The sequence below is a fragment of the Paralichthys olivaceus genome, chromosome 6 (assembly GCF_024713975.1).
Source record: "Paralichthys olivaceus isolate ysfri-2021 chromosome 6, ASM2471397v2, whole genome shotgun sequence".
NCBI classification, from domain to species: Eukaryota; Metazoa; Chordata; class Actinopteri; order Pleuronectiformes; family Paralichthyidae; genus Paralichthys; species Paralichthys olivaceus.
The window spans coordinates 8,422,949-8,449,780 of NC_091098.1; the positions used below are offsets into that span (position 1 = coordinate 8,422,949).

The 26,832-nt window shown below is 38.7% G+C and overlaps 1 protein-coding gene across 4 annotated transcripts; it reads right to left on the reverse strand.

Moving 5' to 3' along the window:
• Positions 1-896: 896 nt before the first annotated feature.
• Positions 897-24,963, reverse strand: trim33 (tripartite motif containing 33). Of its 4 annotated transcripts, XM_020089337.2 has the most exons (21): positions 24,232-24,963; positions 19,843-19,961; positions 17,108-17,261; positions 16,584-16,716; positions 15,417-15,533; positions 15,214-15,328; positions 14,740-14,886; positions 13,798-13,915; positions 13,248-13,579; positions 12,292-12,486; positions 10,709-10,765; positions 10,259-10,459; positions 9,696-9,828; positions 9,295-9,358; positions 8,894-9,047; positions 8,285-8,697; positions 7,578-7,689; positions 7,421-7,495; positions 5,406-5,558; positions 3,425-3,475; positions 897-1,677 (listed from the first exon to the last, which is right to left on the reverse strand). In XM_020089337.2, the coding sequence occupies exons 1-21, from the start codon at positions 24,800-24,802 to the stop codon at positions 1,408-1,410; spliced, it is 3,684 nt and encodes a 1,227-aa protein (XP_019944896.2). In that variant the 5' UTR covers positions 24,803-24,963; the 3' UTR covers positions 897-1,407. The 4 variants fall into 4 exon arrangements, with proteins under 4 accessions (XP_019944896.2, XP_019944899.2, XP_019944897.2 ...); XM_020089340.2 differs by lacking the exon at positions 10,709-10,765; XM_020089338.2 differs by lacking the exon at positions 3,425-3,475.
• Positions 24,964-26,832: the final 1,869 nt, after the last annotated feature.

The window sequence follows — 26,832 nt, forward strand, 5'->3', positions numbered from 1 at the left end:
CCAGATCCACACCAAAATTCAACAGGTTTTACTGTGATCTATCTGTTCGCCACGTTTTGTAGTAATCTGTCCAGTAGTTTTTCTGTGATCCTCATATTCAATCAAGCTGCACCAAATTCTACACACTCACTTATCAGTCCCCCTAAATAAGCCTTAGATACACAGATTATTCCCTGGGAATTTGGTGAAAATGTAAAAGTCCTATTTTGCAATGTTAAAGAAAGTGATCCTGATATCCTGATATCCCCTCTCTCTGCATCTGTGTCAGAGAGTATTGGTTTTTTCTTGTCACCTGTTCCATCCTTACACAATGTATCCTGGAAAACTCTGGTAGTTTTTGTGTAATTCTTCTGAATGATAAACATATAAAACAAACAAAAATCAAACTGACAATAAAGAAATTTCCTCACTACTTTAAATGAAATGTTAAATAGATACCTGTTCAGAATGAGCATTACCTTGTCCAAACAAACACATTTTAATGATTTAAACTGTACAAAGTTTGGAAGAATGAAACCTTAAATCAAAATGCATCTTAATATTTGGATGGTTTGATTCCTCATATTAAAACACACAACAATTTTTCTTAGGGTTTGCTGGTATATTCACAGGAGTTCGCTCAGTGAGACTATTGCCGTATGATATCTGAAGTGGACTGTATGGTTCTAAAGTATATTTAAGGCAAAACCACTCCCAAAATCAAACTGTATTCAAGTCCTTGGACAATTTCCTCATACTCAAACAAAATAAACAAATCAATTTATAGGTTTGTTGATTTCAGACAGAGTGATCGATCAGAGCTTTCCACATGCTTAGATGCCATGAGGAATCTGTGAGAACATGTTTTTTGAGGTGACCTGCTCCCTGGAAACCTCAAACCTACTTCATGCCACAAATTTTCTTTGATATATTTCAAGAACAGGTTTTATTGATGACGCACCCAAACATCTATACTGTAGCTTCAGTGGGCTAGATTCTCTTATTTACACAATGCTTCCACAAAGTCATACAAATACTCAATAGGTTTTAGGTCAAAGGATAGATATAATACATTAAACAGAACACAGGGTTTCAATATTTCATAAAGCAATTGTCACAACAAATCTACAAATGAAAATGGATGATAGAAAAGAAAAGGACAAATAGTTAACTACTTCAAAATCTGTACAGGCGAGTCAAGTGTCCATGAAATAAGGAGGGAATGCAGCTCCTCTATGTTTTTGTCCTTAAGAGTTCTGATGAAGGCAGACTTCATATGTAGTTGATATTTCTTTCAAAGGCAAGGATCAGATAAACCAAGCAGCTTATACAGCGAGTCCTTTTTATTTGCTGCATCAAACAAAGGAAAAGTGGGAGGACATGAGGAAGACAGTATTCCACCTCTCTTGTTTCTGAATTGGTTGGTTCTCACTTGATGTGGACCACTTTCTCATCAGTTTTTAATCGCTTGCGTCTGGGCTGTATGAAGTCCTCATCAGATTCGTCTGTATCATTGTCCTCTTTCTCTTTCTCTTTCTCCTTCTCTTTCTCTTTCTCCTTCTCCTTCTCTTTCTCCTTTTCATCTTGGGTCTCTGGCTCGGGCGCTTCTGGGAAGATCTGCCCCGGAAACATCTCTTGTAGCTTCTCCTCAAAGTACAGACCCACCGCCTTCCCGGATATCGCCATCTCTGATCCCACCTGCCAGATGATGAGACGGGAGAGCAATATGGAGGGAGTAGGTGTGAGAGAATGATAGAGTGGGGGGAGGAATGAATGGGGTGAAGCAGGGAGGATGAACAGGACAATGAGAAGACAAATTAGATGGGGTTAAGACTCCTGGCAGCACGGTGGCCCCGGCTCAACCTTGTTGTACAGAGCAGAGATATCCGGCCTCCCTCTCCCACTGTGGTTCCAGGAAGCATTTACACAGTTCACAGTTAAGTGGCAAAATTTCAGTGAGCTGGTTCACGATACTAAGAACAAATTTCAGGTTTCAGGGAAGAAATAAATTATGTGCAAAGCTTTAATGCTACTCAGAATATTTGAATACCACTGACATTAAAAAACTCCTTTGTAGAAAAACCTCAAAGCCCATCCAACACCCACTGACTTCCCTGGTTTCTAGACAGCAATTTACTAAAAACTCTGAAATTAAATGTATTTTCTATTATGAGATTTACTGTATGATCTCCATCTAACACCCACCACCCTCCCTATGAGAGGAAGACCCATCCTAACTCTACTGGCACTAAATGATTTCAGAGCTCATTTCCTGAGAGTAAGATTTAAACCAGCTACAGGAAACAAGCCCATCACTCAGAAGTTCACTTACATGAAGAGAAACTTAAGTCTTAAAAAAAACATGTTACATCAAAACAAAGTCTGGACTGAGGCCGCTGTGCAGCTGTGTGTCTTATAACTCACTAATTTCCAAGTCACAAGGTCTTGATTCAATTTCCAGTTTGATTCAATATTGATTTGCTCCGGGATATTTGAGTTAGAATACAATTTTGCTTGGATATGATAAATATTTTCAGAAAACTTGAGCCCCAGTGCTCTTGTACACCTGGCGTGTTATTAATACTATCATGGATTAAAGCAGGAACGAACACAGAGCCATAACATTGATGTACTTTTTACCTAACATGATCAACTAAAAAGACTGAGAAAAAGATCAATCTCAGGAAATGAATTGATAGTGGAGAAAAACTACACTGAAGATGTTACTTGATAGGAAAGCTGTTTACGCTCTTCTCCCAGAGTCTTCAGGAATCGAGATAGACAGTGAGATTGTTGAGCTAACTGAACTGATCTAACTTTTCCCACAGATGTGATCACTTCAACGTGAACATTGAAAAACAATAATGTGTAATATTAACTATGTATGTAACTTGCTGTGACATTATTTGAATAAGAAAAAGGGAAATGAAAAATATGTTCTATATAGAAATCAGAGCTCAGAAGACTGCATCCCACCACCGCATCCCACAGTGGCAGCGAGTTGGGGTATCGTGGTTCTGGCTTGTCTTGCGATATGATATTGTGGACATTTGTATCGCAGTTTCAGTGTATTTTGTGACTAATAGTCACAAATACAATTTAGAACACATCTATCTTATAATTTATATCTCCAAATAAGCTCATGTGATTCCTCCTTCACAATGAATCAAATGAGACATTACGATGGAGACATTTTAGGCTATCCAGTATCTCTAAACCCCATATAATTTATCATATTTTTTTCCATTTAAAACTAAATGAAAATAATCTAATCCATATTTTCAGACCATCTTTGGAAATATAAATTTTTTCAGTTTGTAACAGTTTGACTGCTCAAATCTGATGCTCATGGATTCTCTATTCTCTCTAGGATGAAGACTAAAATGCTTCTTGGAGCCTCAGTGGGTGGGGACAAGACATCTGTACTCTATTTGAAACGGCTTACCTGTGTATTAATCTGTTTCTCCTCATCATAAACCTGGATTATTCGAGACATCTAAAAGGGGCAATAACATTACAACAAAGACAGTGAAGCAGCAGGGGGAAGAAAAGAGTTCACAGCACAGGCAGGTTATTTGATAAGATCAGAAATCTTCTAACAGCCTACTGTGCTCGGGCGTACGATGTGTGAATCACCAAGTCGTTACTGCACAAATTAACAGCAAGTTAGCCCGCAGGCTGTGGGACACTGCAGAGTCATATGTAATAATTTAGGGTCATCCAGAGTTTATGAGACTTTCATTTTTCTGCAGTAAATTTCTTCTCTATAATGGTTCATTTAGTGCACTTTTTGGAACGGGCACATTTCCTGTTTTACCACATGTCCGGTATTACAAGTCACTCTTTCATTATTATGGATATTATGGATTAAGAATTTTGTCTTTGCAAGTGACATAATAACCAGAACTAATTATGAATTATTTAATCATATCTGAGTTTATTCAGTCTGCCCCTGCTTCTTGTGCTGTTCTGCAACACTCTACATCCTTACTTCTTCACTGCTAGGAAAAAATCCGTATATGTTTAATGTGGAAAATGTAGTGCCATCTAGCTGTAAAGATTCAGATTGCAGGCAACTGAGCACCCCTTCCATCACCCTCTCTTTCCAAGTGTGCATGTAAAAAAGTGAAAGACCCTCTCTAGAGACAGTATAGGTTTGTCATATCTAGGCTACTGTAGAAACATTGCAGTGCAACACGACAGACTCACGGAGGACTCACTCTCTATATAGTTATGAAGGACTCATTCTAAGGTAACACTACTCTACAGTTAGTTTTCTCAAATGCTCCGATTTAGAAAATTAGGATCTCCACATATTCAATGTGTATAAAGGTTGGCATTATCATATATATATGACAATGCCACTTTTTGCATAAAATGATTCTTTAATCATATGATTCAGCATAGTGTGACAAGAATAAATTAGAAGAGCTTAGATTGATCTTGAAAATCTGGATGTGTTGCCATGGGGTGTGCTCTAAATTACCACCCAGAAACTACTACTACTCAGCCAGTCATGACTTACTACTTACTTTGAAGTTCATGTAATCTAATCACATTACAATGACAATGTCCAGCTGAATTGTTTTTCACTATATTGTTTGCTAATGCAAATTAAATGTATTCAAAATGTATTTAACATTACCAACATCCCTCTCAAGTGGAGATCCTACTTGCTGTTAATTTTGTTTGGATAACAACAACATATATTTAAAGTGAGATGGTCCAGTGAGGCTCAGATCCTTTACAATCACTATCAGCCAAAAGAATTCACTGGGTCTTGATTGTTAATCTTCTTGCTAAAATAGCAGCTCCCCCATGTGGTTTTCAAGTATAATACATGTGCATACACAGTGAACATACATGTGGGTACATGATATCATAAGCAATTTAACTAGTACCCACACAACAGCATCCCAATGTGAAGAGGAAACAAAAATAGCACAACTTCAAAATAAGTGACAACAGCCATCCAGTAAAAACAAACGTGTGATATATCACAGTGATGCTGACAGTGTTAACAGGGTTCAGACAGTGTTCCTGAAGCCAGTGTAAAGAAAACATCCTCCAACAGCCAGTGTTAATAAAAGTAAACAATGCACAATGCAGGCCGAATGCACAACTTCCCATTTCCCTTTAACGATCTTCACACAAAGGTTAGACAAATGTATTGGATAGCTTTGTCTTTACTGAAAATATACATATACTTCACAGTATTGTGTCTTTGTCAATGATTTATCAATTAAAGGGCTTATGTATTGGTCTTTTATTCTGGAACAAAAAAAAGGTCAAATAATTTGGTCTATGTGTTTGAATGTACTGGACGCTGTTTAAAATTCAACCCATACCAGTCTAACCATTGTCAACATGCACACACACAAGCAGATGTCATTCCCCTAAGCAGGCTTAACACTCATGCTGCTCACCTCATTGTAATTTGCACAGTTGTTGAAGATAAGGCGCATATCGGACACAAACTCCAGAATGGTATTGTAGTACTGGGAGCTCCGTAACTGCAGCTTCTTCTTCACCTTCTTCAGGTCCATGGGTTGCTTGATAATTTTATAGTAATTGGGCACCTATGTTAAACAAAAAGTGGGTTAGACAACAACTTTAACCATTTCAGAGGATTGTAAAAAAGTTTGTATTTGTTGTGAACATGAGGTGGAGGGAAGTGGAACTTGTAGTTTGTGAAAACAACAGTAACAAAGAAAGCATGGATCAGCTCTAAAGGACAAAGGGTTCTTTTTGGTCTCTATCAGGACACCCCATGTGGTGGTATGTATTATTCACTGGTTGTAAAAGGATAGATAGTTAGATATATTAAATCATGCTGAGGCTCTGAGGCTCTAGTTCTGACAGGTCTATCAGACAGCTGGTAACTGGAAAGACCAGTTTATTACAGTCCCTTGAAAAACAGCATTTCAAGCTACAACATGCACGTTTTACAGCATCCACAACAAAATACACACAGATTAATGAAGTCCTTCTGTCAGAACCTATTTGATGAAGGGTACAGCATCGTGATGTGCAACTGAGCTGTAGGTTGGCATACATCATAATTCTGAGATACCCGAGAGGCCTGACCAGAGAAGTATGTAATGGCAAGAAAATCTAGTGTAAATACTGGGTAGTGGATGATTGTGTTATCACATGAAATGCATTTAAAACTGGGGCTATTTCCATATCCATAATGAGCTTATAGCCACATAATATTACAACCTTTGAGAGTGGCTATCGTAAACCACATTAAAGATATTAAATATCCCAAAAGGTTCAATAGTTATGAACCACTCCAAAATGTATAATTGCTTGTTATTATGCAACCATGAGTTCCACTGTTACTGTTGTCAGAAAGTAATGGGTGTGAACTGAATCTGCCAAGAGGAAGATCTTTCAGTTTTGGAGATCCTGGTAATATAAGAGCTGGAGATAAGAAATATGACCCACAACAGTTTCTAACATCAGCAGAGTGAGCTGACCCTGAATCACTTAATGTTAAGATGATTTCTCTCATTTCTGCCTGTATTTGGTAGCTTGATATTTGTGGCATAACGATGGGGGGAGAGTAAGGATTATGACATGGAGAAAAAAAAGTAGCCCCCAGGTGTAACTGAAGTGGAAATGGTATAGCCACATGATGTGGGTCCCCACACCACAGTCACGAGTGCATTGAGTCTCTCCTTTCTACCCAACTGAAAACTCATTAAGGTGATTGTGAGTGAAAGCAACTCATTTTTTAACGTGCAAGCTTATAAATTAAGTTATCTTCACTTGTATTGCGTTTCATCAAAAGCATGTCTCGAGGATGTTATGAGCTCATAAAATAAATGAGCCTACCGAGAGCTAACTAATAAATAATTAATCACATAGAAAATTATAAATTATGCAATAAACTAAATAAAGGACACAATATCAGCGCATTCCAAGGCATTTCAGGGTTTTTCTCTGGTTTGAAAAACTTATGAACTATAATAAAACTAAACTCAACCAAAAGTTGCTGTTGGTTCCACAAAATGTAAAAATTTTACCTCCACCAAGGAGATTATGTTTTCTTCAGTGTTTGTCTGTTAGTTTTACATTACAGCATTACATAAAAAACTCTTGGACAGGGTAAAAATGACCATTCTAGGTTTCTTGGATTTGAGATTCCAAGTGGCAACCATAACTACTTCAAACATGTCTTTACTCTGCCGCTAGTCTTTTGGGCAGAACAACAACATGGATGAGAGGGAACTACTAAAGGCCAAAGTGGAAAGATGAAACTGAAAAACAGAAAGGGAAATCTTTCAGGAATGAGAAAGTAAACTGATGGTCAGTCAAATGATAGTGAAACAGGCTGAACTGTGCACCTGAGTGTGTGTGTGTGTGTGTGTGTGTGTGTGTGTGTGTGTGTGTGTGTGTGTGTGTGTGTACGTGTGTGCGGTGATGAGCCACTTACAGAGCTAGGAACAGGTTCCCTAAAGCCAACACTGAGCTCATGACAGAAGATGTACAGCAGGAGGCGCTCACATCTCTGTGCAGAGAGGAAGAGAGAGAATTAGCTGCTGCGTACTTAACACAATGAGGTTCTCTAAGGAAGTCCTGGATGTACTGACCCTTTGGTCCTGGGGATTCAGGTTCTGCTCGCCTTTAATTTTCTTGCTGTCATCACAGTAGTCGATCTCAGGGTTGGATAGGCTCCGGCAAAAAGTGCAGAGGAAGTCGCCCCTGAGAAAAAAAAAAATTAAAAATCACACCGAGGACATTGTGTCACAATCACATTTTCTTTAACCTTTAATTTGCAGTGACAATTATCAGCAGCCAAGGCCAAATGATTTGAGAACATTCAGATTAACACAGTTGTGCCCCAACTCCCTCATTTAATTCGAAATGCAATTTGTGTGATGTCACTGAAGTTGTTACAAGTCTGACATCATCAGTGACTTCAATGAAATCACAGTGAGGGTGTACAGAACCCATTATGCCCATCAGGGACTATTTTATAACAATGCCATAAACCTATGGGAACAGGGTTTAACAGGCACTGAAGAGGAACTGTACTGCAAGTTTTCTCCAAATAAGGCATCAACTTTGTCTATGCTTAAAACATGTTCTGGTTTTACTTTTGCTTCTCTCTTTCTGTTCTCTTTTAAATGTGGTGCTGATGCTGGTGTACATTTCTGTGTTTCAGTAAACGTGTCCCTAAATGATACAGTTCCTGTTCAAATTCTAATAATCATGGATGTGTGTGAGATTTACAAGAGTTCCACAGCCAGGTTTTACGACCCTCAGAGAAAAAAAATCTGCTGCTTGGAGTACTTACTTAGGGAAGATTTTTATGGTGGGTACATGGCATTTCATGTGAAACACTTTGGGACAGTGGTCGCAGCACAGCAGGTCACCACCGTTGATACAAACAGCACACCAGTCTTCATTGGGATCATCCTCTTTCCCAGCAGGATTGCCTGTTCCAGCAGACGCTGTGCTCTCTTTGCTCTCTGTTCTCTTTTCTACATTTCCATTAGTGAGCGGAAGGCCTGTCGTGCTGCTGTTCTCAGTGAATGAGGTAGTGGAGGTCGAAGTGGAAGATGATGCTGTGGCTGCAATGGAGCCATTCGTTTCAGAACAAGGTGTCTCAGACTGGGGTTCTGTTTTGATGCGGTCCCCCAGAGACTTGAAGGTCTCTTGGACTGCGACTCCTAATGGAGGGAGGGGGCTGTTCTCGGGACTGCTCATCTGGGGAAAACACACAAAAATAATAGATGAAATTAATTTGACCAATCACTATTCAACATTAGCAATCAGAAGAAGACTTCCTGTGACAGGGTGAAACATTTCCTTATAAAAAGCTGACCATCAGCAACATGTAGTACAAACAACCAGCTGCAGGCACATAATACAATTTTTTTTCAATTGTGTTATGTGTTCATACCATGCAGGCACTCCTCTCGCCATCTTTGCTGCGTTCTGTTTTCAGAGAAGAAGATGGACAGCTGTAGCTTTCTTCGGTACCCGGCTCCTGTTTCACCTTCACCTGCTCCGCGGCAGCTCCGGTGCCTGGCCCTGCCCTCCCTGCAGAGCTACAGCTTAAATAGAAACAAAAACAAACAATGGAGAAAAAAATCATCAAACTTCAAATTAACATCAAACCATTTAACTGCTAACCATGATTTAGTTCAGCAAGACAGCAGTGACTGCAGCCCCTATATCAAGCACAGGGCAAACATCTCTATTCTAAGCTAAAGATTTTGACGAATGTGTTAGTGGACTCTGCTGTGTTAATATTTACTAAAAACTTAAACAGGGAGTTTTGGTTCCAGCTTATATTCTTACCTGCCTCTGCTGCCTGTGCTGGATGTGCTTGAAGGTCGTGCAGGTGTGTGGGCATTGGACAGACCTGCAAACCGAGATGAGACAGGAAACAGATGATACAGCAGCAGTGATTACTTCCAATTGATCATAGGAGCGGTTGACTGACAGAAAGACAGAGACATAGAAAGAAAGAAAAGAAAACAGAAAGAAAACTAGAAATGGCCTAATTTATTAGTAGTGACAGTATTTTACAGTCAGAGCCATCAGCTACACAGAGCACTGAGAGTGACTGAGTAAGACTGAGAATGCTTTGTGACATGGCTACATAAAGCCTTTGATGTGATCATGAATCTAATTAGGACACTTTTCGTAAGCAGAAATGAAGAATGAAAAAATAATAAAACGTTTTTATATGAGTGTACCTGACGATCCAGGAGAGTGTGTAGACAGTCCAGGTGAGGGATTCATGTCTACTGAGCCCAGCTGATGCTGTGTGCTGGCTGTGATGTATCGAGACAGGAGGTTTCCAAGATTGCTAGAACCTGCATCCTCCAGCTAATAGAGCCAGAGAAGTGATGGGGAAATTATCAACAGTGACTCAAGGTGGTTTAAGGGAGTTACAGATGCAATAAAGACTTGATTCTCAGACATGTCACAGTAGGAATAGCAGAGGTGTAAATATCAAACAAATGAAGGCTGAAATCCATTTCAGGGTCCTGGTAATTCACTTGCTGGTTTACTGTCACACTAATATGTCTTCTACTTGAACTGAAAACATTATGTCATATTGTTTGATGTGAAAAAGGCAGGACTATGAAATATTTTTAAGAAATACAGTTAAACTTCACTATTTTTTAAAAGATATATAAATCATTTTAAATGTCTTGCTTTCACTGACATTTGAAGATTTATTTGGCTGATTAAAATACTAAATCTGGCAGGTGAAGATTCTTGGTTGAAACAAACATGTTAAGAATGTGCGCACCTGAATGGGTGGGATCTCAGGTAGGCAGGGCAGGTTCTCAGGATTGGTAACGGAGGGGATGAGCTCGATGGGACCTATGACAGGGCTGGCAGGGCCTCGGTGAGCATGGGCACCGGCCATACTGGCACTGGTTGGACTTGTGGGGTTGGCATTATGGAGGGACGCCACCGGGAAAGGGCCTGCGTGCCCTGGGTTGGAATGCTGCACAGAAAAATGGAGTGAGGGATGAAGGAAGAAAGGGAGGAAGGAAGGATAAAGACAGAAGAGAAGAAAGAAAAATAAAGAGTATAAGAGGAGGGAGGACAGGAAACAATGAGGTAAGTCACTCACTCAATTGAAAAAATAAAGAAAACTTTGTTCTGAAGACATGTTTGCATGGTCATGCATTTCGGTGACAACACATGCTGCACAAGACACAAAAATAAAGAAGTAGGAAAAAAGGTGCCAAACCCCTGATTGTAGTAAGAAACGAAACCTTGGGTGGCTCATCTCAGATTCTATAGACATCTGGACACAAAGAAAAAGGGACTGGATATCGTGGTGTTCTCTCTTACCTAGTCTTACATGCAGGCAATGAATGTACATGTTAATATTGTACACAATACTTGACTTAAGAAAAGTAACCAGATGTATGAATAGCTACACTGGTGAGGCAGTGTTAAGATAAACCAAGGAAACTGTCCATAAATCAGTATTTGTTCAATAAAAAATACTTTTATATTATTGTTTGAATATTAAAACAAATCAATTGACCCATGGTCAAATAATTTTCAGTGAAGTCCCAAGTACAATCCTGCCATAATTATTACGAATATGAATAAAATTTAGTATGCATTTACTCTTTCAAATGAAAATCATTATTCTACCTAAACCTAAAAATTATCAAACACGATCAAGTTTAAATTGAAGCTCAGAGAATAAAGCCTTGATCACAATTGACCCAGAAGGTGTGATCACATCAAGGGCAAGTACTTCTAACAATATTTCTGTCATCCAGCAGAAATGAAGATACAATGTAAATTGTTTCAACACATTCTTTCTTTTTTGTAGACCAGCTAATTCTGGAAAGATTAGCAAATATTTCAGTTGTGTTTTTGCTATGCAGTGAATTAAAGTCTAAATTTCACTCTATAGTCCCTACCAGCCTCAGAGATCTGTTTTTTTAGCAGTTAAAAGCCTCTACTATGTTTACCAGCTAACAGTTTCACTAACAGTGTCTCTCTACAGTTTTAATCAAGCTGTTTCTCTAAAAACAAAAACCTATGTAATTGGAACAGCAAGTTGAAAATGGGTTGAAACTTGCTATAAAACCATACAAAGTCACTCCTGTGATAAATCTTATTGAGCGACCTTTCACATTGTTGCACTGTTTTCACATTGTCATTATTATCATACAAAAAGAGCGATTATAACCATGATTAATTTCCAGTGGTGATAAAGGACTGTAACTGGCAGAAATGTACCTATCAAGACAGCTTACAGGCCTCTGATCAAGGTTGACCCAAGCAAATGAAAAGGTCATTTCCATTGTTATTTATGTATTCAATTTCATTTGGTCAGTAATTAAGTATTTTTGTATATGATACACATACAAATAACTTTCACTATAATTAAATGTTTTGATTTTAATACTGGCATCTCTGACCTCAGTACTATGAAAAGTCAGAATTAGCACCAACCTTTTAAAAACATGCATCGTCTCATTTCCCATAGAGCTTTCTATATTACTCTATTCCACTTCAATGTATTGAAGAACGTTTTAACAAGGATTACTTCAATTAAAATTAACTGATTTGTGCTCTCAATTGGATGATATTATACTTGGCATTCCTGTACTTCTGTCTGTAATATTTCAAGTGCTTTCACACTTTTCATTTTGGGTTTAAAGGTTTTAAGGTTTCAGTTAATCCAACTGTTGCAGCATTGAATGTGTTACATACACACAAAGGCATTCCTTATAAACCTGTCACAATGTCAGAAAAGACCAAAGTTTCATCATTTCCACATTGTGAGATCAGGGTGATTGTACTGACCTGTCTCTGTAGCTGGGGCTGCATCATGGGGGGATACTGCTGTCCATTGAGTCTCGGCTGGGCTGTGGGCATTCGACCCTGTGGTGGACCCGGTAGACGCATGTGGTGGGAGGAAGGGTACATTGGGGGACCTGGTCCACCATTCATACCCCCTGGCCCTCTTGGTAGCTGCTGCATACTAATGAGCCTTGGAGGCTGTTCAAAAATAATGCATATAGTGTGTTAAAGTCAGATTACTGGATAACCATAAAAAACATGGACAGTAGTGTGTATGAGACAGTTTCAGTAGTGTGTGTGTGAGAGCATTTCAGTAGTGTGTATGAGAGCATTTCACTTGTATGTATGAGAGTATTTCAGTTGTTTGTATGAGAGCATTTCAGTAGTGTGTATGTGAGCAAATAATTTTTCAGTTGTTTATGTGGCAGTTTCAGTTGTGTATGTAAGAGGATTTCACATGTGTGTGTGAGAGGTAATTCCGAATGTTTATACAAAGCTCTGCACACAACGTCCAGCACACATATAACAAAAAACTGACAGTATATTGTCGAACTGTTTGAGGACTCACTAATGACAAGGAATAATTCTGAAGTAGCTCTAGAGCTTTAACACAAAGCAACAAAAAAGCCCATTCCAAACAGGCAGGTTTGCACTAGTTATAAAATTGATACTGATAATAATATTAACCATAACAATAGTAATCATAATAATGTTCAGTAGAATTAAGACTTATATTAAGGGAAATTTCAATAATCCTTAGTCACAGCAGACATTTTGAGATGTCATGACAGTAGGAAAAGCACGGATGTAATAATGAAATGAATTACTGGGACCCATTAATATTAATTACCCTGTGCTTTCCTCACTATGACATGTCAATATGTCCTATATGGCCTATCACTTGTGTTATCCATTGGAGCAAAGATCATCACTCTTCTACAGAGCAACCTTTATTGTACCTGCTGCTGAGCCATGGGTGGACCAGCCTGTCTGGCATGCTGCTGGGACATTTGGGAGGCGATGCGCATCTGTTGCTGGATCTGCTGTTGGTGCTGCTGCTGCTGCTGCTGTTGCTGTTGGTGCTGTTGGTGCTGCTGCTGTTGGTGCTGCTGGTGGTGCTGCTTCTGCTGTGCATAGGCTGCCTGTTGCATGTGCTGCAGCCGGAGCTGGGCCAGGTTGATCTGTCCTTGGTGTTTGCTGGGATGAACCTGGCCCGGTGAAATAGGCGGTGCTCCTACCAACACATTGGGCGGTTGCGCAGCTGGAGGTGGTTTCTCAATGACCAAATTACCTACAGTAAGAAGAAGAACAGGTATGAAATATTCCTTTTGGTTTGTCCCACAGCTTCTCGTTTTTTCACTAGTTGATCTTTTGAGGAGAAAAAAGTTGCTAAAGGGGTCTGTAAGTATAAGTAGGAACAAAGGTGCAAAATTGGCAACTGTGTCTGTAAGTGTTATTCAGTTATGGACATTTGCCTTTTTAAAGCCGGTGTCATGATTGCTATCTCACCTAGATTCACCACATTTTTGGCCCAGAAGGTGGGGTCACAGAAGAAGCGCACAACTCCATTGGCCTGCGGTGCTGGTTCCAGTCTAGCTTTGAAGAGCTGTCGAAGCTGGAACAGTATCTACATACGCATACAAACATATAAATGTGCTTAGGTTAGTATGCATTGCTATATTAGAGCTGCAAAAAGTCTATTTGTTATCTTGCCCTTTAGAAAACATGCAATCCAACAATAAAGTTATCTAAGTTATCTAATTTGCTGCCTGTCTTGTGGTAAGTAGTTGAATACACGTGGCAGAAGCATCCCTTGTTCCTGCCAATGTCCACATAATGTGGGGAAAAAAGCTGGTTTTGCAACTGTTCAAATAAATCTGAAAAGCTTCAGCCAGTATACTCCAAACCAACCACCACCAAAATGCTGTGTGCTTTACACTGCTGCTAAAAGCAGACGTAAAAGGCAGAAAATACTATCAACATCTCACAGCAAGCAGTTAGAACTTCAATCACTTCTTATTCATATAATTAAATAATATAACACATAAAACTAAATTTGTAGCTGAACTATCAGCGTTCCCACAACTTCTTAAATGTTGATTTCAAGGACTCAAGGATTTTCCAGAAGGACCCAAAGCAGCATAGTTTGAGACATGGATCAAGATTAATTACCGTTACAACACTAAGAATTTGAACATCAAGAATTACTTGACAGAGGCTAAAAAGGAAGAGGCTTCAATGTTTTGTATTGTTACTTTGATGTCTAAATATGCGGTCCCTTCATTCGTCTTTGAGGAGCCATGGGAACCATCAACTATGACCAAATGCAGTGCTTCTTTGGTCACAAACCAGTCTTGTTGTGTCTGTGATGGAAATGCTGTTTTGATCCAAGTACACTGGAGGCTTTTGCTCCTCAAACTGTGCAACATCTGGAGCTAATTTGAAACCTACCAGCCTCTTGCTGTAAAGCAGCGCTGTGCTGCTGCCAGTTGTGATGGCCCAGTGGCAAAAGTTGAGCACATGGTGGATCTGTTGGGCAAGCTGGGTGGTATCCTTATGCTGACCCATAAGCCTCATAGTGCGCTCTTTGGATACGCTCTAGACAGAAAAGGAGAATATTTTTGTTTAGGAAACTGCTACTGAAAGAACTTGAACACCTGTGTTAAACAGTTTGACAAAAATATTGCCACATGTTAAATATGGGGGCATTTGGTTTACTACAGAGGAAGATTGCAGCAAAGAAAAACATTAATAAATTAATAGGAACACAATGAACAGGAAGCTAGAGAAGTATACAATATTATATGAACTGGTTTCAGAGATAGCAGGAAAAAAGATTGAAGCAGTTGAAAAGCAGGAGACATAATGATAATGAGATTGAGTATGAGATTATTGGTTAACTTGCCTATCATGATGATCTCTTACCTCCAGCTGCTGCAGCAAGGACTTGCCTTTCTTGTTGATCTCATTTATAAGAGTAAACACTGCAATTTTGATTTCATGCTCCACCTTCTTGTGTGTCTCATTCAGCTCTTTTAACCTGGATGAAAAAAACAGAGTGTACTAAGACACAGAAACTGTCTCAGTGAGATGCACTGAAGAAAAATCTGGAGATGACAAAGCCGCACCTGCTTTGCACCTGAGAGACAGAGTAATGGACGTAGTTTTTCTTTTCCTGGAGCTTTGCTATACTGGTTTCAATAATGCCTTTCTGGTTCTGGAAAGCTTCCTCCAGGAACTGGTACCTGAAAACAGAAGAGAAACTCTAATAGACATCAACAATGTTCAACAAACTGACAAACCAGGATTTTACAACTAATGTATTTAAAACGAAATACCGTTTCTAAGGGCCATTAACACTTGACAAATTTGACGCAATGAGACCCTTTCAATTGCACTTTTTATCAATCAAGAAACATGAACAAATGCAACTGCAGTCTCTCACTGTCAAGAGAACAGGATTTGTGTGAATCACCCAGTAGGCAACTTCTTTTTTATTTTATGATGGGAAAAAAAAGGTTAAAGTATTCACTGTCAGTCCTGCCAGCTATTTTAAAAATAATAAATATTATTCAAATTAAAAGTGTATTTTCATTTATTTAATATGTGTTGGCTCAGCAGTGCTGGGTGAGAGAGAAACAGGCCTTCAACAGATGTTTTCACATCACTTTAGCTGTGACAGTATGGACTTTTTTCTCACTGCGATGATAAAGCAACACGCGGTTTGGCAGTGTACCGCCAATCCCCCCCTTATATTAACGGTCCCTAACCCAATTTGTAGATGTAACAGCTACCAGACTAGTAAAAAAAAGTAGGCAACACAGTAACTCATTGCCTTCTGCCATCTTTTCAATTACGTAATTATTGTCAAGTGCAAGTCAAGAATCTCTTTCTCTCTTGCCACAACCAAGACTGAGAAAATATGATATTTCCAAGGGCTTTTACTTTGAAATTATACATCAGATTGTCCTGATATTGTCAGGGTAACAAGCTCAGGTGGTGACTGTCATTGAGAATTGTAATTATCTGCAGAAACAGGTAGCAATTTCTCAATGACTGTCTGAAAAATACTAAGGAATGAAATCTAAAAGGGATTATGGAGGAAGATCAATAGTCTTACTCAATGTGATCATGTTCCACACAATTATAAAAAAAAACTGCTGTCCTTTTACAACCTTTACCAAGGAGAAGACCAATGTCATAATATTGCAGGTTGAAATTTATGTTTGATGTATGTTGGATACTGTCACCAGAAATGTAAAATCTATGCTAACTGCAGATAAAGTGTTCATTACCTGTGCTCCTTGTGCTCTTGCAGCTGGCAGTCCCTACAGGTTAAAGTGTCACAGGTCTCACAGTAAAGCTTCAATGGCTCCTGCTTGTGAATGGGACAGAAAACGGGCCTTTGTCCTGACGTACAAACAGACTCTGCAGACACATCAGGAAACAAAGTTGAGTTTTAAGCAGTTATGACAGTTTGCAAACAGACAGAAAAAGGCTTAAGAGACTCTGGTAAGAGCTTCAGAATGTACAGTCTTCCAGAGTACCATCCAAGCAACAAGACTGTGCAGCATTGTTACCATGGCAACAGCCTATCAGCAGTGCCCCATGCACAGTACTTCAACTACATTTTGTCCTTTTCAATTTATTTTCAATTTAATTTTATTTATATACCGCCAATTCATAATCAACATTATCTCAAGGCACTTTACATTTAAAGGTCAAGACCTTAAAACAATACAACATTAACGTAGGCTTTTGCAGTTTTTGCTACAGTAAATATTGTCCTGCCCTTCACTTTAAAGGTCACCCATCTTACCAGTGGAGGCATCAGCATCCTCCTTTGTGCGAATCTTGTGGTCCTTGGTAATTTTGACCCTTTGGTGGGCCTCCACGCAGGTCTTACACAGCCATTCTCCACATTCCACGCAGAAGCCTATAGTTCCTGCGTTGTCCTCGCAACTTGTGCACACCTAGAAGGATAACATTAATTAACATCTGGAAGAACTCTGGATAGAGTCAGAAGTCTCCTCAGTCTAATAATAATCTGCTGATCAATCATCAAGAAATGTTGCTGCGATAATTTGCAGCATATTGGGACAGTAAAAAAAACTTTGTTTGAGAGATTATGCTGAAACTGTTCAAAGCATGATGTTAGTTTGGGCATGCATAGTTTGTTAGAAATGATGCGGGCTGGATACAATGGATACAATCAGCATTCATTTGCGGGTCAAAGGACTCTGCAGTAGTTAACTGGCTCCGTTCAGCAGTGGTGGAAATGTGACACCTGGGTGAATGCACTAATTTGGCAAGACAGTAAGATGAGAGAACACCTCATTTGTGAAACTGAACATAATGCACTGGGGGAAAAACAGTGACAGTCTTCTCTACTGGCACTGGGAAAGGAGTCAATCACCTTAAAAGACGTTTGACCCACATTTCAAAAACCTGCATATACCCGCAGATTTTGGTTTATGGAGAAACCATTCAAACCTGACATATTAAAGGTTCAGTGTGTAGAATTTAGTGGCATCTACTGGTGATGTTGCATGCTGCACCTGAATACCCTGGGAAGGACAGAGAACCAGTTGTAGCCTTCAGTTGTCATAAAAACTATTTTTTATTCAATTTCTCTCAATGGGACTCTTTCACCTAAATCTTACACACAAAACCTTGAAGTTTTAATTGTGCCACTTCCATAGTATGGATTAAATACTTTGTGTTTAATGATCTTTCTCGCAGCATGTAAAGACTCCAGCACTTTAATTAAAACTGCGAACCTTCCTTCTCACGTCTGAATTCAACTGTTCTCATTAGATGTGCCTCCATCATTATATCAAGAAGTAACTCAGGCTATCACATTTCCAGCCTCGAAAATGTGCGACATGAAGAGCTAACCTTCGAATAATTGTATTTAAATAGCACCTATACTTTATTAAAAGCATACCGTATGAGGTAATTATAAATTGCCTATTCATTTAAGTGTCATAATGCTAACAAAACAGTATATATATACACAAATAGTCCATGGAGTGCAGTCCACTATTACTATAGCTGTGTTTTCACAGTCAACATTGTACTTTGTACATGTTCTTAGCAAATGAGTTTTGTTTGTATTGTATTATTTCAGGGGTAGGGAGTAACAGTCTTTAGTATGGAGTTTCTATTCTATTTTCATTTAAATAGCTTTTCCCACAAAACCTGAGAGCACACTGACAGCCTGTGCACGAGGGGTAAGACTCAAAGTGAAACACAGAACGTTTATGTATTGCCAGTTAATTTGTGTGTAAGTATAGACAAACAGTTTTGACGAGGAGCAGAGAACATGTGTACATGAGCAGGTGCTACGTGAAAGAAAGATCACGATCATGGGGACAGACCCTATCTCCATATGAGTGTCACTAAATAAATGGCCATGGGTTTTTCAACAACTCAATTGTGTCTGACGAATGGGTCAAAAGATACATAGTAAGAGTTTATAAGTGGCACTAGAGAAAAGACTTTTAAATAAAAATAAGCTTCTTCCTCTGTATTTTCAATTCAATTAATTTTGTGTTCACAAACAAACAAAAGACTGTATGGCTGAAGGTGACTTCCTCCTTCATTCTTATAAACAAGACAATCAAGATCTATGTATAAACAACCACTACGATTTATCTATGTTTTAATCTGTTTTAGCCACATGGTTGTAGGTGCAATTTGTAATATAAGAGCTGTTTCTATCTTTTGAAACATAAAAAACAAACATTTCTTCACTATATCAAGGTCAGAGGTCAAGGCCTGCCCTTGATAAACTAAAACATTTATCAAGGGCAGGCAGTTGCATTAGAGTTAAAAAGTACAAATTTCTGAAGAGGATGACTCAAATAATATGAATAAGAGAGACAACATTTAATGCAACTGAGAATCCTTTTCGAACCATTCAAGACAGATAATAGCCCTCCAGGACAGAATTATGCTAGATGCAGGGTGATAAAAAAATTGCAATAAAAAAAGATTGCTATGGAGTTCTGGATAGTTCCGCCGCTTTTCTCATTCTCAGTTTCGCTGAGCGTAGACCCAGACAAACTTGTGGCACAGGATGGAAATCTTTCCTAAGATAATCTTTTGCAGCAATCAATCAGGTTTGCCTTCCCACCACCAAGACTGTCTGGACAACATTTATGAAATACTGTCTTATGTTTTAAGACAACATAAGCAAAATAAGAGGGTATGTCAATCACAGAATCTGTCATCACTCATCAAAGAAAGCCTTCTTTAACCCTCCGGTATTACCTATGTCTACCTACATACTTAAAAATATTCAAACAAGTAAAAAATATGGTTGAGGTTAACAGAAGGATAAGTAAATGATCTTATTCTTGATATTTCTATTTGTTCTGGACTAAATGGAATTTGGGCTTATCAAGACTATTCTTTGTCTTGATAGTATAAAATCAAACATTAGAATCCCAAGGTTGGGCTGAAGCCTCTCAAAAATATAGCAGGGGGCCAACAAACATGGATGTTGAAACAGTTATGTACGTTGCCACTGGGCCAATTGTTATGACATACCTGTGCAGCCTTTTCATCAGATGTGCTGGTTGCTTCTGTGGTATCTTTGACAAAGTAGTTGTCAATAATGTCACTTTGTTTGTAGTCCTGGTGGCACACTGAACACCGCATGACATTCACTAAAGACAGAAGAGACAGAACATGAGTCAAACATGGTGCAAAGGAAAAATGGAAACAAAGGCAAATAAACCAGCACCATTGAGAAAAAGCACAATTATAAACCACAATTTGAAGGCCTCAGATACCTGGAGCTAAGAAGTGTCTCGCTTCAAATAAAAGATAATTAATAAAAGGCCTTCAGTAAGGTTTTCAGCTCATTTCCATAATTTCCTTTAGGTCAATTCCTGTTATTAAAAATTCTTGGGACATCACCTCCTATCCATGGCAGTTAATTGATTTAGCACTTGTCTCCAGAAGATTCAATCTCATCATCCCTGGCATTTTTATTAGAATATTAAATCACACAGCCAAACAACGATGACTGTTTCACTTAATCACTTTAGTTGGGACTTTTTAATGGAATTAGTTGAATTACCGCTGAAATCATACAACCCGACCAATAATTAGTTCAGCGAATTAACTTTGCCAAGTCTTAATATGAGGCACAAGATTAAACTTCACATAAATATTTTAGTCAGCATAATAAGTTGCCCCTCTGGTAACTCATAGAGCCATAAATTCCAGCCAGCCAGCAGAGGTAAAAACCAGTGGAAGCCGGTTTGAGCCAGTCTACACTGACTCAAGCAGCACACAGCCGGTTTGTGTGAGCTCCAGCTGCTACACACACTCTCACACACATACACAATGGATTGCACATCTGTCACTTGGAAGCCCTAACAACAACCCCCCCCCCACCCCCCCAACACGAACACACAGCTACAAATAAATGCATCATACAGCTGTCACTCTGAACACCGCCCATGAACAAATCAAAGCTTAACCAAATATTAAACTAGGAATAACAATAATAACAGAAATCACAGGTGACACCCCCATCGTGTAAAATTGACATATCATTATCATTTATACTTGAACTTAGTGTTCACTATCACTAATTATAATATGAAACTCACAATCAAGATTTAGCTTTCATAAATATGCCTAAATATATTTACATTTTTAAATGAAATGGCAATTTTGGGATAGCAGAAAATAAATAATATCTTGGTTACATTTAATTCTCCTTAGACAATAAAGTCATAAGTATTGAGACTAAAGGTTAACACGCATGTCTAACATGCATGCAGCAGATGAAACATTCTTAAGACACATGTGAGAGCTATTTCAGGTTATTCTAAAACTTATATTTAAGAAGAACAACTTGTTGCCCTTCAAGCTGCACCCAGCTGTTACAAATGAGAAGTAGAGAGGATGAATAAATGAATTATGAGTTTTGTCAGTCTGATAAGTAAACAACAAAGTTGTTTCATGTGACATTTATGAACTCAACAAACTCAACAGGATTTTACATTTTCATCATTTAACAGCACTCAAACTGATGATGTATTCTGTGTAATTATCAGTTTCAGATAGCATATGATTAAACAGCCTTCCTTTGACCAGGTAAAGCACAGGGCTTAACACTATACCCTGGCTAAATTGTGACAGGGGTCAAGATTACATAATTTGTAATCCTTTATGAAAGTCAATGATACAAATCTAGTTACTAACTAACTTTTTGTAGGTGTTGATGTAGAAGAGTTATGTGGAGAATATGTTGTACAGTTCATTATGACGATAACTGAGATGCATCCACCTAACAACAACTTATCATTTATTTAAATTATTTAAAATCCCCTGAACAGAATATATTCCAGTTTTACCCCAAAAACCATTACAGTTATCTAAATACAATTCAGACCATGTGACACTGAATCTCTCCTGAGACCAAATAAATGTGATTCCTGAAAATACATTTTACACTATGTGTAGTAAAACTTTATATAAACTTTGTAGCAGGTTCTTAAGAAACCGGAGCCATAAGGAGTAATATGAGACATCACCACGAGACTCACTTCTTTGAACCTGAAATAAGACACTGATTTGTGTAGACTGCAATTACTGAGTTCAGTTTTCAAGGGTGGTTACATTTTGTGGTGCAGCCTGAATTCAAATGATTCTGTGGTTTGGGTTAACATAAACATGAAATTAGTCCAGACGCCTGCAAGTATATTATCAGAGCTCTTGCCAGGTATCTGACAATTAGGCTTACGAAACCTGTACTTACAATCACAGCGCCTACTTGGCAGACAGTGTGATATGTGCATCGTTTAAAAACATTGAGGCAGTCAACATATTGGTAGGACAGGTTTATGTATCAGCTTTCACAATGTTTGGAATTTATACTGATTAGCATTGACAAAAAACCTAAGAATTGTAGATCATATCTTGGAATTATTACTTTCATATCCCATAGTAATCACTTTTGTTATTAATTTCGTAGTAATGGAATTTGAAGATCAGGATTTTGTACGTTCAAGAAAAGATTCCCTGTTTACAAGAAAATCTCTCAAAATAATTAGGACAGCGATATTCCAGAATTGCATTTTACTAAGTGCTATTTAGACAAGAAATTAGCATGTACAACATGCTGTTAACTTGTCCCCTGCGTGGGATCAATAACGTTTACCTTAACTTACTTTATTGTAAAGGCTCTACTTATCTTATGACAGGTGAATTTCTATCAATTCAGTAGAAATACTGAATTACTTTGTGTAACTGTTAATAATTATTCTCTATAACAGTCAAACTTGTTGAATATGCAGAGGTTCATTATCAGTTTGACTAGTTTAATGAGGAACCAGTCATGTTAGTGTCGATATGTGTTAAAGGTTCAGTGTGTAAGATTTAGGTGAAAGGGATTTTTGACAGATATTTAATATAAATAATCCTTGTTGTTTTAGAATTTATATTTGAATACTTTATATTTACACGGAGGGGGGTCCTCTCTGTGGAGGCTGCCATGTTTTCTTTACTGTCATACAAACTGAACAAACTGAACAAACTAAAAACATTTGTTTTTTATGACAACTGAAGTTCACCACAGGTTCTCCTTCATGTTGGGAGTGGGAGGGTAAAATGAGGAGAATTCAGCTGCAACATGCTTCTTCACCACTAGATGTTGCTAAATTCTACACACTGAACCTTTAAAGATATTTAGAAGACATAATACTATAGATCTAACTGTGAGACCCAGACAAATCAGAAGCCACTAAAAGTCTGTCAATTTAATATTGGCTGCCTATATTGACCATGGCAACTATGATAAATCACAAGCTGATGTCTTTTCCAAATGGTTTTTGACGTATGTCTCCCCAATATCGAGTGCCCTTTGAAAAATGTTGCATGTTCTAACCTTGCTAATTTTTAAATGTTAGGGAGCATGGCCACTTAACACATCGCTAGTATTAAAGCTTGCATTTGATTTATAACATTTACGCATATATATATATTTAACATTACATTTACATTCATAGTTATATATTCATATAATAATTCATACATTCATTCATAAGATAAGCTATCAATTTGTGCTACTGCAGAAGACTACTCTTGGAAAGGTATTTATTTAACATGAATGTTTGAAAGACTGACCATTGAAAATTGTTTAGTTTTTTTTTACATTTTGCAATGCTGCATGTGTAGAAACTGAGAAGGATAAAGACTCCAAACACCAGCAATCCTTTTCCCAATCGCCTTGTATGAGGTGCCAAATGTAAAAATTGTATAATAATAATAATAATATAGAAATGGCGGGTATGGCAGGTGTGCGGGCTGCAATTCAAGGTGTGATTCAATCAACAGTTTCTCTTTCTACATCTTCTAAATGAAGAGAGCTAACCATGCTGCCATCTTCCAGGACCACTTGACAGTCTGTGGTGTGGGCGGGATTTCGTGCCCTGAGGTCGGTTCAAGGGGCCTGGGCTATTTGAAAATGTCCTAAATATTTTGCTTTACACTGGGAGAGACATTTACATTTAGATACATAACATTTACATTTAAATTTAGATTTAACATTTACATTTAGATTTAAAATTTAACATTCACCTTATTATCAGTGAAATGATTGTGAATTCATTTTTGGCCCACGATCGTCTGGATGCTGTGAGTGTGGGGAAGAAGTGATCAACAGCAGCACCAATGACGGCTTGCAGGGGAGGTGGGAGTGTACTGACACCTTCCTCTTGTCGGTAAGCAACAGTGTGTTTAGATTCCAAGTCTAAAATCAAACACTCCACCTGTCACCAGTTTACTGAAGTCTTCTCAGCAGCCATTAAAAATGAATTCGTCAAGTCTACTCGGACCCGATCACACTTATCGATGCAGACTAACATGGGGGGACAGGGCAGGGTTCCTGCTCACAGGTGGATCCCGCTCTTAAAAACTCACCTATGTGCGTGTCTGTTTGCCCGTGCGGACCAGGGACCTGCACGCTGATCTGTCTCTCCGGTTGCGGGATACATTTTAGGCAAAACGAGTGAAGACAAGGCAGAAGTTTTGGTTCACAGTCTCGGCTCTGGAGACTTTGTTTACACACTGCGCACGTATCCAGCAGATTCATGGGAGTGGATACCGGCGTGGCCGATGGAGCGGTAGGAGGGGGGGACATTTCCGTGGCGAGTCCACCAGCGGAAGCATCCCCGGCGGTCGGAGCTTCAGCTGCCGTTTGCTCTGCGGCGGAACCGTTGGTCCCCGTCGGGCTCGAAGCGTTGCTAGCGCGACCGTTGGATTCGCCTCCTGCACTAGCGCCGCTGCTAGCGTCCCCTCCGTAGCTGGTGGGTGTCGGTGCCTCCTTAGTGTTTTCATTGGGCTCTGTTTCCTCGCTGCCCTTCACGTCCGCCTCTATCACTATCACCGCGTTCTCCTCCTTCGTCTCCGGTTGCTCGTTGTCCTGGGCCGAAGGCACTGAGTCCGAATTACTGGAGGGTTTCATATCCTCCTCGTCTTTGTTGTCCGCCATCTTCCTTCCTCTTTGAACCGCTGCACGTCCTGCGTAACTGCTCGAGCCAGGAGTACGTATGCTTACGTTGTGACGTCAGCTATGACGTAACTTTGTTTATTTGCTCTGCTTGGTACTTTATTAGACTTTCCTTTGTTTTTCACATTTTATATAAAGTTACTTTTCCAATATTTATTTATCTACATGTGTGTTTATTCAACTGCACGGTCACTTGAGCTGGTTATTTTCTGTTTGTGTCACATGACTCAGCTAAAAGCTAATATAGTCTAGACTGACTTGTATGTTCAGATTGTGTTGGCATTGCACAAGTGTTGAGTTGTTGGTTGAATAAATCAATCAATCAATCAAATTGTACTTGTATAGCCCATATTCAATGGCTCCCCTTTGTAAGGAGGTGTCTGTATGGAAGTGCCTGGACAAGTAAAAAAACACATTTTGGGACCTCCTACAGGTGGGAGAGTGTCGTAGAGTACTGATCATCAGCAGGTGACTGTGTGGTTAGGATGTACATTAAAATAATAATAAAGATGATTCTATCTATACCATATAAAGATGATTCAATAACAGAAGTTTAGAGTGTCTATTTTCCATAAGAGTCATAAAGTGAAAAAACAACTTGAATAGGTCCAGATACTTCATTCATGAACTGCATGACTATATTGGAATGAATGATATAGGGGATAACGCTGATTTAACATTTAGATTTATATATTTAGGTTTAGCATTTTGATTTAACATTTAGATTTTTACTATTAAGGTTGAGCATTTAACCTTTAGATTTGACATTTAACATTTAGATTTAGAGCAAATACATATCTGAAAGCTTAATGTTCATCATGTTCAGATCATTAAATCTGAACATGAAATCAATAAGTCCTGTTCTCAAACTGAAACACCACACTCTAAAAGAAATCTAACAAGAAATAGGGATATAGTCTTGAACAAACAGCGCGGAAACATGCTGTGAGACATCTTTTAATCCCAGAGAACGATTGTGTCAAATGTGAAGAAATTCCATAAGGCTGTTTCTGAAATATTCAATCCAAGAAAGGCAACGATGTGAGGTCACAGTTAACTTGACCTTTGACTTCTACCACCCCATACCTAATCACTTCTTCCTTCAGTCCAAGTGAATGTTTGTTTCATATGAAACTCCCTCAAGGTGTCCCTGACATATTGCATTCACAATGAAATGAGGTCACCCTGGCCCGACCTTTGACCACTGAAATCTAATCACTTCATCTTTCAATCCAAGTGATGACGGGTCAGAATTTGAAGAAATTCTTCAAAGGCAGACTTGAGATATCATGTTCAGGAGACCAAAGACGTGTGTGTACGCACCGACAACCCGAAAACAAGTCTCATGCTATTGGCTGCCGCCGGCTTGGAGGCATAACAACTTATATGATTAACGAAATAAAAGGTTAAAGATGAGCGCACGAACTACAACATACAGAAGCACTTAATACATCAACAATAATAATCCAATAACTGAATTTTTTTTTTGATAGATTTGTTGCTCATTTTTTCTTAAGTAAAATACTGAATGTAGTACTTCTGACAGAGTGGTATTTAATATGTTATTGCTACTTTTATTCAATAAATCATTTTATAACAGTTTGAGCAGACCTTTTTTGTGCAATAGAAAAAGAGGGGGCAAGATGCGCAGTTAAATGCAGCAGAGGAAACTGCTGACAACCCGGCAGCCAATCACAACACCATGAATTACCATAATGAAAGCTGACTGGTTGAGAGGAAGAGCTCACAGTCCAATAGTGAATATTGGCCTTGGTGCACGTTTCGAGCGAGTTATTCACCCTACGGTCAAGGTTAAAATTAGGGTTAGGGTTAGGGTTGCAATTAGGGTTAGGGTTAGGGTTACAATTAGGGTTAGAGTTAGGGGCGTGATTGGTACTGTGGGTTTTTGCCACGTTTGCACTTTTTTGTAGTGATGTCAACAATTGTGTACAAGACCTCAAGGATGCATGGGTTGAAAATTTAACGTTTTGACCCCCTTTGACAAAATGGGA

What these genes read in the sequence shown, in the direction of transcription:
- trim33 (XM_020089337.2), bottom strand. Translation starts at nt 24,802, where the DNA reads ATGGCGGACAACAAAGACGAGGAGGATATGAAACCCTCCAGTAATTCG. An exon ending in GCGAGAGGAGTGCCTGCATG is followed by an intron (nt 8,698 to 8,893) that starts GTATGAACACAT and finishes TGTTTTCCCCAG; the next exon opens with ATGAGCAGTCCCGAGAACAG. An exon ending in ACTGTGCAAATTACAATGAG is followed by an intron (nt 3,476 to 5,405) that starts GTGAGCAGCATG and finishes TGCCCCTTTTAG; the next exon opens with ATGTCTCGAATAATCCAGGT.